Source organism: Lagenorhynchus albirostris, chromosome 8 (assembly GCF_949774975.1).
Source record: "Lagenorhynchus albirostris chromosome 8, mLagAlb1.1, whole genome shotgun sequence".
Classification (NCBI taxonomy): Eukaryota; Metazoa; Chordata; class Mammalia; order Artiodactyla; family Delphinidae; genus Lagenorhynchus; species Lagenorhynchus albirostris.
The window spans coordinates 36,157,943-36,172,460 of record NC_083102.1 but is presented as its reverse complement, the minus strand read 5'-3'; the positions used below and the strand labels follow the sequence as shown (position 1 = coordinate 36,172,460).

General features: G+C 37.2%; 1 protein-coding gene across 3 annotated transcripts in view; it reads right to left on the bottom strand.

Annotated features, from left to right (window-relative positions):
- TMEM168 (transmembrane protein 168) overlaps positions 1–14,518 on the bottom strand; it is a 49,255-nt gene that overhangs the window by 27,969 nt on the left and 6,768 nt on the right. The window contains exon 2 of one of the 3 annotated variants that reach the window (XM_060156822.1): positions 11,496–11,652. The exons of the other annotated variants lie outside the window; for them this stretch is intronic. Within the exon in view, the coding sequence (XP_060012805.1) occupies positions 11,496–11,567 (72 nt within the window). The 5' untranslated portion in view covers positions 11,568–11,652. The remainder of the gene's footprint in view (positions 1–11,495; positions 11,653–14,518) is intronic. 3 annotated transcript variants of the gene reach the window in all.

Here is a 14,518-nt window from a genome sequence, read left to right as displayed (position 1 = left end):
TACTCCTACAGCCAGTGCTGCGCAACAAGAGAAGCCACCGCAATGAGAAGCCTGCACACCACAATGAAGAGTAGCCCCTGCTCGCCACAACTAGAGAAAGCCTGCACACAGTAACGAAGACCCAACACAGCCAAAAATAAATAAATAAAATTGATTTTAAAAAAACAGAAACAGACTCACAGACATAAAGAACATACTTGTAGTTGCCAAGGGGAAGGGAAGTGGGGGAGGGAAGGACCGGGAGTTTGGCATTAGCAGATGTAAACTATTATATATAGGATGGATAAACAACAACATCCTACTGTACAGCGCAGGGAACTATATTCAATCTCTTGTGATAACCCATAATGGAAAAGAATATATATAAAAAAGAATGTCTATACGTGTATGACTGAGTCACTTTGCTGTACAGGAGAGATTGGCATAACACTGTAAATCAACTATACTTCAATTTAAAATATTTAATTTAATTAAAAAAAAGCATAGATAAAAGTGAACAGTTTGGCAATACAAAAAATTTGGAGTCTTAACAGTTGGCAAATATGTCCAGGGGAGCCAAAATAAATTTAGGATGTTTTGTCCATTTGCCACACTCAGAAAGCTTCAATTTTACTGGCCTGCAACCCTTTATTCTACAGCTTCAACCTAAAAGTCATTTGTGACTTGGAGTACACCTTACATTTTAAACAACTCCCTGTAACAAATAAGATCAACTTATTTGACCAAAACTAGTAAGTATAGATACTTTTCTTCCTTTGCTTCTACAAATCACCCTAAGCTCACTAGCAAACTTTTAAGACATGGCTCAAATTTCAAAGCAGGTATGAGCTGAACATAATAGCAGACCAATAAACAACTTTAAGTAATATTCTTTCCATAAAATGTAGTTACTAGTTATTCTCTATTCATCTGGGCTTTCAAGTCATGGTCAAAAGATTCAATATTTTCATATCCTAAAACTTTCTCAGCTAATAGGAACAAAATCTATTTATCCAATGTTGGAATTTCATTTTTTTAAAAAACCTGGCATTTACATAAGAGATATGAATATTGTTTGTTTAGAAATATTTTTGTATGAGTCACATTAGTAACCAAGTTTGGGAAATATTATACATAGAAGTCTAACTAAGAAACACAATATATAAATGTATGTTACAATGCAATATGTAAATGGAGATATTATGCTCTTCAATGTGAGAAACGCATATTTAAGAAACAATAGGCAACTTCCAAAACTTTGCTTAGTTCCAGAACTTTAAGAACATTAGGAAAGCTACTTTACAGTTAGTTTTAAAGCAGCGATTTCTTTAAGTAGAGGCAATAGAGAAATTGTAGGGGAAAGGACTCAAGCTTTGGAGTTAGACTTTGGTTCAGTCCTAGCATAGTCATTTACCATCTGTGTGTACATGAACAAATTAAGCTTTTCAGTCTGAATCTATAAAAGAGGGATATTTTATGAGCTTATTACATAGATTAGAAATATGTGAAATATGTCTAGTACAATAAAATGGTAGCTGTAATTTACAATGAAGCATTTATAAATTGCAATGAGGTTATTATGAACAAAAAAATAGAAATTTAAATGACAATTACCTTTTAATCTAAATGACAACTGCTATTTAGGAGATCTTATAGAGTTAAGGCCCTAGTAGATGCATTAGAAAAAAAATATTTTTCGAGTAGCCTCAAAAGAGATAGCAAAAATAGAAATTTTTGTAGACCACAATCTTGATAAAGGTAAAACACTGGTATGGGAATCAAACTTGGACAGTGTGTTGAATCTTACTTCTCCCCATGGACAAAATAGAGATGTTACATTAAATAATCTGTATGCTCATTTCCAACTCTAAAAATACATGGAACTAAGTAAAGTGGTTAAGAGTAAAGGCTGTGAAGGCAGACTGCCTGGATTCACACCAGCTGTGTAGCCTCAAGCAAGTTTCCTAATCTCTCAAGCATGTTTCTTCTCTACAAAATGGGAATAATAATGGTACCTATCTCAGAGTGTCATGAGGATTAAATAAATACACTCAAAGTACATAGAATGGTGGATAGCACATAAAAAACAGTTAATAACTGGTAAGCCGTATTATTAAAATGAAAATATCTCCAGTTATTAAAAAAAATTTTTTTAAAGCTGGAAAATCAGGGCAAAGGAGAAATTCATGTGCTTGTTTCATGAATAAAATAATATTCAGATCATTGTTATTGTTGTTTTAGGGGAAAAAAAGCATCTACTCCTGTTTCATTGTGTTCTGGCAGAATGCATAAAACATCAAATTAAAAGTATAACTTCAATCTAAAAAGACTTAGTGTCCCCTCCTCTAATCTAGACTAAAATATCTCAAAACTTTAGGAAGAGAAATGAAACAAAACAAAAAATTATGAAACGTGAACTTCTAGTTTTGGCAACAGATTTGAAAACTCCCTGCTCCCCATGTCAAGTGAGATAATATGGCTGATCCAGCCATCTTGCTAGAAATGAAACTGTGCTGCATCTGTGGATTCCCTCCCTTCCTTGGATATGAAACTGGTCTTGTTACATCTGTCAAACCCAGTGATTGCTAGTGCTTCCCCTACAGAGAAATTAACGGTGATTATGGTTTTTCTGGTTTGGGTCAAAGGGCTCCTCCAAAAAGTTGCATCAGACCCCCATGGAATCTGCAAATGATGGTAGCAAGGAAAGGCATATAAAATCTCATGTGAAAGATTTCAGAGAAAATTCCTAAACAAAAGAGCAAGCCATGGGGTATGCTTCCTTGGGTATCTGGACACTTTCCTCCCTTTTTATCCTTATATGAATTGTCAAGTATCAACTTCAGAAAAGCCTATGGCTGAGCAATAAAACTAGCACCAAATGGCTATGGTACTGTGTAAGTACTTCTTATTGACTTATTTAAGGAAGAAAAGTACAAAAGAGGAAAGCAAGTAGCAAATTCAATGAGCATAACACAAATTGCAGGAAACAACAGCTGTAAGGTTGCATTTTAAGATTGGAATGAGATTATGAACCAAACACAACAGAAGTTAATTGTAAAATTCCAGCTTTTTAATGTACATGACTTGGAATGATACTACTGACTCATTTTGAAAATGTTATTAAATTCAGTAAAACTAACAAAAAACAAAGCTATCCATGTGGGGTTATCCAGAGAGTCTACTCAAATGAGGTCAAAGATTTCTTAGGTATGACATCAAAAGATAATTTCATAAAAGAAAAAAATGGATAAATTAGAGTATAGCAAAATTAAGAACTGCTCTTCAGAAAACAAGGCCACTTGGAGCAAACATTAGCAAGTCATACATCTAATAAAGGACTTATATCTCAATACAACATGAAAACAAACAACCCAGTTTTAAAAATTGCTGAGATCTGAAATTCTCATGACAAGGAATCACATGAAAAGATACTTAACGTCTTTAGCTACTACAGAAACAGCAAATAAAAACCACAATGAGTTACCATCACACACCTATAAGAATGGTTAAAAAACAAAGAGATAACTCCCATACATTGCGGGTGACAATGCAAAATGGTACAGCCACTTTGGAAAACAGTTTGGCAGTTTCTATAAAGTTAAACATGGCTCATACGTTTATCATACAACCCACACCAGGTAAAATAAAAACCTATGTTAACACAAAACCCTGTCTATGAATGTTTACAGCAGCTTTATTTATAATCACCAAAAACTAATTTCAATGTCCCTCCATTGAGTAATGAACACACTGTGAGACATCCACATAATGGAATACTGCTCAGCAATATGAAGGAATAAACTGATATTATAACACAACAATAAGATGAATCTCATATGAATTATGCTAAGTGAAAGAAGCCAGACTCAAACAGCTATACACTATATTATTTCATGTATATGACACCCTAGAAAAGTGTTTAGGGACAGAAAACAGTTTAGTTGCCAAGTACTGGGGATTGGGAGCAGGATTAACTACAAAGGGGCGGCAGGGAATTTTGGGGGGTGATGGAACTGCTCTATATTTTGAATGTAGTGGTCATACAACTATATGCATTTGTCAAAATCACAGAATTGTACACTAAAAAGGGTGAATATTACTGTATGCAAATTTTTCCTTAATAAAAAATTTTTGTTAAGTTATGTAAAACTAAAAAAACCCCCAAACTACTGACATGCAAAAGAGTTTAAAATAAGAAAAAGTGGCTAAGCCCATTTTGGGAAGTAAGGTCTAAACCACATTGTGTTCCATGAGGCAGATTAGTCTCATCTTTGTGTCTGTTTGGTTTTACTTTTCTGGTAGTAAAATGAGAGTACATTTGACTGCCTAAAAATATACTTTAAAAAATAAACCTACTCTAAAATGTTTTGTTAATAACAAATGCCCACTAGGTCATTAACTCAATGAAATCCATCATCCTACATTCCCATCCGCTCCCTTTAGCCTCTCAACATCTTTTTAATATTTAGACTATCTAAATACCATGTCAAAACACTCTTCATCTCTAAATTTCATCAATTTATTTCAAATTCTCTATAAATTTTACTTTTCAACAAGATCTGTTTTTCCCTTGATATTCTATCAGTTATATCCTTAGCTCAGCAATTTTTCCCTGTCACCTTAGTCCAGGTCCTTATCCCTTGCTCTTACCTAGTCTTCTAGATTTCAGTCTACCTCTACTTTCATTGATCCTACTTATGGCTGACTATTTGATCTACTCAAAAGGCTTTAGTTTCTCATTTTTTTCCTGCCACATTGGGTCTGCCCCCACCCAATCAGTTTTCCAGTGGAAATCCATCCATTGAAGGATATTTTAATGGGACAGAGGGGAAAATCAGTTTTATGCTTTAGTATTACTCTCACAGAAATGTGAAAAATGGGTTTAGATTATATTATTAAAAAGCTAATCAGTATCAATATCATTTAGGAATGTTAAGCAAAAATAGTTCAAGAAAAATCTAATTGGAAGAATCTGAGATGATCTCACCGAACACTCGGCAGAGCACAGATCAGTTAAATTAAAATTAAGTTTAGGGACTTCCCTGGTGGTCCAGCAGTTAAGACTACACACTCCCAAGGCAGGGGGCCTGGGTTCAATCCCTGGTCAGGGAACTAGATCCTGCATGCTGCAACTAAAAGATCCCACATGGTGCAACTAAGGATCCCCCATGCTGCAACTAAAAAAAAGATCCCACACTCGGCAGTGAATATGCCACGTGCCACAACTAAGACCTGGCACAGCCAAATAAATAAATGGTTTTTTTAAAAAATTAAGTTTAAAAAGTTAATTGCATCATACTGTTATCCATAGTGGCTGTACCAATTTACATTCTCACCAATAGTGTAGGAGGGTTGCCTTTTCTCCACACCCTCTCCAGCATTCATTATTTGTAGAGTTTTTGATGATGGTCTTAAAAAACTGAAAACAGAGCTACCATATGATCTGGCAATCCCACTCCTGAGGATATAAACCATAATTCAATAAGATACATGCACCCCAATGTTCACTGCATCACTATTTACAATAGCCAAGACATGAAAGCAACCTAAGTGTCCACCGAGAGATGAATGGATAAAGATGTGGCACATATATACAATGGAATACTACTCAGCCATAAAAAAGAATGAAATAATGCCATTTGCAGCCAGATGGATGGACCTAGAGGTTATCATACTAAGTGAAGTAAGTCTGAGAAAGACAAATATCATATGATATCACTTATATGTGGAATCTAAAAAAATACAAATGAACTTATTTACAAAACAGAAACAGACTCACAAACATAGAGAACAAATTTATGGTTACCAAAGGGGAAACGTGGGAAGGAGGAATAAATTAGGAATTTGACAGTAACAAACACACTACTATATATAAAATAGATAAACAACAAGGACCTACTGTATAACCCAGGGAACTATACTCAATATTTTTTAATAACCTATATGGGAAAAGAATCTGAAAAAGAATATAATATACATAAACTGAATCACTTTGCTGTATACCTGAAACTAACACAACACTGTAAATCAACTACACTTCAATTAAAAAAAAAAGTTAATTGCATCAAAGACACAATGCCTACACCACAAGTAGCAGTTACCAAAGAGCAACTAATGCATACAAAACTCTGATAGATACACATTAGTCTTGAATAGCTAAATTAATACCTTGCCACTCAGTAGGTGTACTTCTGACTAGGACTTTCTGCATAACTTTTAAGATTTCTGGAAATGCAGAGTTTCAGGCTCTCCCTCAAAACTACTTAATTCCAGTCTTTGGGATTTTAACAAGATCCCCACGCAATTCCTATGTATATTAAAGTTTGAGAAGCACTGGCCTAAAACAGGAGTTGGCAAACTCTGTAAACAGCTAGCTAGTTAATGTTACATTTTGCAAGCCATTAGGTGACTGTTGTAACTATTCAACTATGCTGTTTATCATAAAGATAAAAAGGTCAATACATTAAGAAGGTATAATTAAAGATGTATAAGGCTTCCCTGGTGGCGCAGTGGTTGAGAGTCCGCCTGCCGATGCAGGGGACACAGGTTCGTGCCCCAGGCCAGGAGGATCCCACATGCCGCGGAGCGGCTGGGCCCGTGAGCCATGGCCGCTGAGGCTGCGCGTCCAGAGCCTGTGCTCCGCAACGGGAGGGGCCACAACAGTGAGAGGCCCGTGTATCGCAAAAAAAAAAAAAAAAAAAAAAAAGATGTATATACACCTAGAAACAGAGCCCCAAAATACATAAGGCAAGAAAATGAAAGAATTGAAATGAGAAGTACACAATTTAGTTAATTTTAATGGAGATTTTCAATATCACTCTCTCAGAATTAGAAAATCAACAAGGATATAGATACATGAACATCACTACCAACCAACATAACCTAGCTGGTATTTATGGAACACTTTAATCAACAACATCAGGAACTTACTCTTTTAAAGTAAACACGATGTATTCTCGAGAATACAACACATGCCAGGCTACAAAACAAGTCTTAATAAAAGACTAAAATCAAACAAACTATGTTCTCCAATCACCTGGAATTAAATTAGAAATCAATAATAGAAAAAATGTGGGAAATCCCCCAAATATTAAACTATCACACAATAAACTTTTAACATAGGTCAAAGAAGAAATTGCAAAGAAAATTAGAACATACCTTGTGAGACAGCATAGTCCTGTTTTAAGGATAGATATACAGGTCAATGGAACAAAAAAGAGAGCTCAGACACTGATTTTGGACAAAGGTGCCAAGGTAATTCAACATGGGAAATGATAGTCTTTTCAATAAATGGTGCTGGACCAATTAGAAAGCCATATTAAAAAAAAAATCCTTACTTCATACCATAACAAAAATTAACTCAAAATGGATCATATACCTAAATGTTAAAACTAAAATGATAAAACTACTGGAAGAAACTATAGGAGAAAAATCTTTGTGACCTAGGCCTAAGCAATGAATATCTTAGATGTGATCCTAAAAGCACAGCCCATAAAAGAAAAAGTTGGGGCTTCCCTGGTGGCGCAGTGGTTGAGAGTCCACCTGCCAATGCAGGGGACACGGGTTCCTGCCACGGTCCGGGAAGATGCCACATGCTGCGGAGCGGCTGGGCCCGTGCACCATGGCTGCTGAGCCTGCGCGTCCGGAGCCTGTGCTCCACAACAGGAGAGGCCACAGCAGTGAGAGGCCAGCGTACCGCAAAAAAAGAAAGAAAAAGTTGACAAACTGGACTTCATAAAGCTGAAAACTTGCACTCTTCAAAAGCTATCATTAAAGGGCTTCCCTGGTGGTGCAGTAGTTGAGAGTCCGCCTGCCGATGCAGGGGAACGGGTTCGTGCCCTGGTCCAGGAAGATCCCACATGCCGCGGAGAGGCTGGAACCGTGAGCCATGGCCGCTGAGCCTGCGCGTCTGGAGCCTGTGCTCCACAACAGGAGAGGCCACAGCAGTGACAGGCCCGCGTACCACAAAAAAAAAAAAGTATCATTAAAAAAAAAGATAAGCCACACACTAGAAGAAAATATTTCCAGATCATATATCTGATAAAAAGGCTTGTATTCAGAATATAAAAAGAACGCTTAAAATTCAATCATAAGGAGAACTTCTGCTGCCAGTGTCCTTCTCCCCGCGATGAGCCACAGCCACCCACTGCCTCTGCAGGAGACCCTACAACACCAGCAGGATATCGAATCCCTAACAGGAGGGCAGACTGGTTCTAAGGGGGCTGATCGACCGCTGTGTGGCTGACAGGGTCTTGGTGCTCGGTCGGGTGTCAGGCCTGAGCCTCTGAAGTGGGAGAGCCGAATTCAGGACACTGGACCACCAGAGACCTCCCGGCCCCAAGTAATATGAATCAGTGAGAGCGCTCCAAGAGATCTCCATCTCAATGCTAAGACCCAGCTCAACTCAACGATCAGCAAGCACCAGTGCTGAACACCCAAACAACTGGCATGCTGAACATGCCAAACAACTAACAAGACAGGAACACAACCCCACCCATTAGCAGAGAGGCTGCCTAAAATCATAGTAAGTTCACAGACACCCCAAAACACACCACTGGACACAGTCCTGCCCACCAGAAAGACAAGATCCAGCCTCATCCACCAGAACACAGGCACCAATCCCCTCCACCAGAAAGCTTACATAACCCACTGAACCAACCTTACCCACCAGGGGCAGACACCAAAAACAATGGGAACTATGAACGTGCAGCCTGCGAAAAGGAGACCCCAAACACAGTAAGCTAAGCAAACTGAGGAGACACAGAAATATGCAGCAGATGAAGGAGCAAAGTAAAAACCCACCAGACCAAACAAATGAAGAGTAAATAGGCAGTCTACCTGAAAAAGAATTCAGAGTAATGATAGTAAAGATGATCCAAAATCTTGGAGATAGAATGGAGAAAATACAAGAAACGTTTAACAAGGACCTAGAAGAACTAAACAGCAAACAAACAGTAATGAACAACACAATAATGAAATTAAAAATTCTCTACAAGGAATCAACAGCAGAATAACTGAGGCAGAAGAACAGATAAGTGACCTGGAAGATAAAATAGTGGAAATAACTACTGCAGAGCAGAATAAAGAAAAAAGAATAGAGGATAGTCACAGAGACCTCTGGGACAACATTAAATGCACCAACATTCAAATTATAGGAGTCCCAGAAGAAGAGAAAAAGAAAGGGTCTGAGAAAATATTTGAAAAGATTATAGTTGAAAATTTCCCTAATATGGGAAAGGAAATAAGTCGAGGATACGCACAGAGTCCCATACAAGATAAATCAAAGGAGAAACATGCCAAGATACATGTTAATAAAACTATCAAAAATTAAATAAAAAGAAAAAATATTAAAAGCAGCAAGAAAAAAAAAACATACAAGGGAATCCCCATAAGGTTAACAGCAGATCTTTCAGCAGAAACTCTGCAAGCCAGAAGGGAGTGGCAAGACATATTTAAAGTGATAAAAGGGAAAAACCTACAACCAAGATTACCCAGCAAGGATCTCATTCAGATTTGACAGAGAAATTAAAACCTTTACAGACAAGCAAAAGCTAACAGAATTCAGCATCACCAAACGAGCTTTACAACAAATGTTAAAGGAACTTCTCTAGGCAGGAAACAGAGAAGGAAAGGACCTACAATAACAAATCCAAAACAATTAAGAAAATGGAAATAGGAACATACATATCGATAATTACCTTAAATGTAAATGGATTAAATGCTCCAACCAAAAGACACAGGCTGAATGGATACAAAACCAAGACCCATATTTATGCTGTCAACAAGAGACCCACTTCAGACCTAGGGACACATACAGACAGAAAGTGAGGGGATAGAAAAAGATATTCCATGCAAATGGAAATCAAAAGAAAGCTGAAGTAGCAATTCTCATATCAGACAAAACAGACTTTAAAATAAAAACTACTACAAGAGACAAAGAAGGACACTACATAATGATCAATGGATCGATCCAAGAAGAAGATATAACAATTGTAAATATTTATGCACCCAACCTAGGAGCACCTCAACACCTAAGGTAAATTCTAATGGCCATAAAAGAGGAAATTGACAGGAAGAGAGTCATAGTAGGGGACTTTAACACCCCACTTTCACCAACAGACAGACCATCCAAAATAAAAATAAATAAGGAAACACATGCTAAATTATACATTAAACAAGATGGACTTAAGTGATATTTATAGGACATTCCATCCAAAAACAACAGAATACACTTTCTTCTCAAGTGCTCATGGAACATTCTCCAGGATAGATAATATCTTGGGTCACAAGTCACACCTTGGTAAATTTAAGAAAATCGAAATCGTATCAAGTACCTTTTCTGACCAAATGCTATAGGACTAGATATCAATTACAGGACAAAATCTTTAGAGGCTAAACAATACGTTACTCAATAACCAAGAGATCACTGAAGAAATCAAAGAGGAAATCCAAAAGTACCTAGAAACAAATGACAATGTGGACACAACAACCCAAAACCTATAGGATGCAGCAAAAGCAGTTCTAAGAGGGAAGTTTATAGCAATACAATCCTACCTCAAGAAACAAGAAACATCTCAAACAAATAACCTAACCTTACATCTAAAGCAATTAGAGAAAGAATAACAAAAAAAACACCCAAAGTTATCAGAAGGGAAGAAATCATAAAGATCAGATGAGAAATAAATGAAAAAGAAATGAAGGACACAATAGCAAAGATCAATAAAACTAAAAGCTGGTTCTTTGAGAAGATAAACAAAATAGATAAACCATTAGCCAGACTCATCAAGAAAAAAGGGAGAAGACTCAGATCAACAGAATTAGAAATGAAAAAGGAGAACTAACAACTGACACCACAGAAATACACAGGATCATGAGAGATTACTACAAGCAACTATACGCCAATAAAATGGACAACCTGGATAAATGGACAAATTCTTAGAAAAGCACAACCTTCCGAGACTGAACCAGGAAGAAATAGAAAATATAAACGGACCACTCACAAGCACTGAAATTGAAACTGTGATTAAAAACCTTCCAACAAACAAAAGCCCAGGACCAGATGGCTTCACAGACGAATTCTATCAAACATTTAGAGAAGAGATAACACCTATCCTTCTCAAACTCCTCCAAAGTACAGCAGAGGGAGGAATGCTCCCCAGCTCATTCTATGAGGTCACCATCACCCTGATACCAAAACCAGACAAAGATGTCACAGAAAAAGAAAGCTACAGGCCAATATCACTGACGAACATAGATGCAAATATCCTCAACAAAGTACTAGCAAACAGAATCCAACAGCACATTAAAAGGATCATACACCATGATCAAGTGGGGTTTATCCCAGGAATGCAAGGATTCTTCATTATATGTGAATCAATCAATGTGATACACCACAGTAACAAACCAAAGGATAAAAACCATATGATAATCTCAATAGATGCAGAAAAAGCTTTCAACAAAATTCAACACCATTTATGATAAAATCTCTCCAGAAAGTAGGCATAGAGGGAACTTACCTCAACATAATAAAGGCCAGATATGACAAACCCACAGCCAACATAGTCCTCAATGGTGAAAACTGAAACCATTTCCACTAAGATCAGGAACGAGACAAGGTTGCCCACTCTCACCACTATTATTCAACATTGCTTTGGAAGTTTTAACCACAGCAATCTGAGAAGAAAAAGAAATAAAAGGAATCCAAATTGGAAAAGAAGTAAAGCTTTCACTGTATGCAGATGACATGATACTATACACAGAGAATCCTAAAGATGCTACCAGAAAACTAGTAGAGCTAATCAATGAATTTGGTAAAGTAGCAGGATACAAAATTAATGCACATAAATCTCTTGCATTCCTATACACTAATGATGAAAACTCTGAAAGAGTAATTAAGGAAACACTCCCATTTACCATTGCAACAAAAAGAATAAAATACCTAGGAATAAACCTACCTAAGAAGACAAAAGACCTGTATGCAAAAAACTGTAAGACACTCATGAAAGAAATTAAAGATGATACCAACAGATTGAGAGATAGACCATGTTCTTGGATTGGAAGAATCAACATTGTGAAAATGACTCTACTACCCAAAGCAATCTACAGATTCAATGGAATCCCTATCAAACTACCACTGGCATTTTTAAGAGAACTAGAACAAAAAATTTCACAATTTGTAGGGAGACACAAAGGACCCCGAATAGCCAAAGCAATCTTGAGAAAGAAGAACAGAGCTGGAGGAATCAGGCTCCCTGACTTCAGACTACACTACAAAGGTACACTAACCAAGGCAGTATGGTACTGGCACAAAAACAGAAATACAGATCAATGGAACAAGATAGAAAGCCCAGAGATAAACACATGCACGTATGGTCACCTTATCTTTGATAAAGAAGGCAAGAATATACAATGAGGAAAAGACAGCCTCTTCAAAAAGTGGTGCTGGGAAAACTGGACAGCTACATGTAAGAGAATGAAATTAGAACTCTCCCTAACACCATACACAAAAATAAACTCAAAATGGATTAAACACCTAAATGTAAGGGAGACACTATAAAACTCTTAGAGGAAAACATAGCAGAACACTCTATGACATCAATCACAGCAAGATCCTTTTCGACCCACTTCCTAGAGAAATGGAAATAAAAACCAAAAAAATGGGATCTAAGAAACTTAAAAGCTTTTGCACAGCAAAGTAAAACATAAACCAGACGCAAAGACAACCCTCAGAATGGGAGAAAATATTTTCAAACAAAGCAACTGACAAAGGATTAACCTCCAAAATATACAAGCAGCTCATGCAGCTCAATATCAAAAAAACAGACAACCCAATCCAAAAATGGGCAGAAGACCTAAGTAGACATTTCTTCAAAGAAGATATACAGATTGCCCACAAACACATGAAAAGATGCTCAACATCACTAATCATTAGAGAAATGCAAATCAAAACTACAATGAGGTATCACTTCACACCAGTAAGAATGGCCATCATTAAAAAATCTACAAACAACAAATGCTGGAGAGGGTGTGGAGAAAAGGGAACCCTCTTGCACTGTTGGTGGGAATGTAAACTGATACAGCCAGTATGGAGAACAGTATTGAGGTTCCTTAAAAAACTAAAAATAGGACTACCATATGACCCAGCAATCCCACTGCTGGGCATATACCCTGAGAAAACCATAATTCAGAAAGAGTCATGTACCACAATGTTCACTGCAACTCTATTTACAATAGTCAGCATGTGGAAGCAACCTAAGTGTCCATCGACAGATGAATGGATAAAGAAGATGTGGCACATACATACAATGGAATATTACTCAGCCAAAAAAAGATATGAAATTGAGTTGTTTGTAGTGAGGTGGATGGACCCAGAGTCTGTCACAGAGAGTGAAGTAAGTCAGAAAGAGAAAAGCAAATACTGTAAGTTAACACATGTATATGGAATCTAAAAAAAAAAAAAGGTTCTGATGAACGTAGGGACAGGACAGGAATAAAGACGCAGACGTAGAGAATGGACTTGAGGACACAGGGAGGGAGAAGAGTAAGCTGAGACGAAGTGAAGAGTAGCATTGACATATATACACTACCAAATGTAAAACAGATAGTGGGAAGCAGCCGCATAGCACAGGGAGATCAGCTGGGTGCTTTGTGACCACCTAGAGGGGTGGGATAGGGAGGGTGAGAGGGAGACGCAAGAGGGAGGAGATATGGGGATATATGTATAGCTGATTCACTTTGTTATACAGCAGAAACTAAGACACCATTGTAAAGCAATTATACTCCAATAAAGATGTTTAAAAAAATTCAATCATAAGAAGACAACCCAATTTAGATCAAAAAAAGATCTGAATAGATACTTCAGCAAAGGTAAGTGAATGACTAATACACACATTAAAGATACTCAACATCATTAGTCATTAGAGACACGCAAATTAAAATCACAATTAGATACCACTCCACACCTATCTCAAGTAGATAAACTTTAAGAAACAGTTGACTGGAAGGTGAGAATCTGGAAACTGTCTTAAAATTATCTTTGCTGACAGACTCATTGGAAAGCTTCTGTGTATCTCCAGTAGTACATACACCATGTTTAAGACCACTTGTATGAGAAAACAATAATTTGGTGACTTACAAAATATTTGGTTTCAGGATTTGATGATTAGAAAGGTGTCAAGCATGAATGAGGCTGGTTTGGAATTAAAAAAATGTCGGGCTGGGAAAGGAGCTAACAGGAAGGAGAGAAGAGAGGAAGAGGAATGAGAACTCTTGGTAGAGTTCTCATCCATCATCATCGTTCTGATAGTCCCTAGCACTGGCAAATAGAGTAAGATATCCTCAGGCAACACCCATGATTTTTTCTTTTTTAATCATCTGGTTGACTCCCACACAGGCTCCATGCCCTAGCCCACAATGACTAAAATGTACCATTCCCAGGCAAGTCTCCACATCTCCTCTTCAGACACTCACATTGACAAATCACTCTGCTGCAACTGGTGCAAAGCAGAGAACTACACCAAGCAAAATTCACCTTCATTTT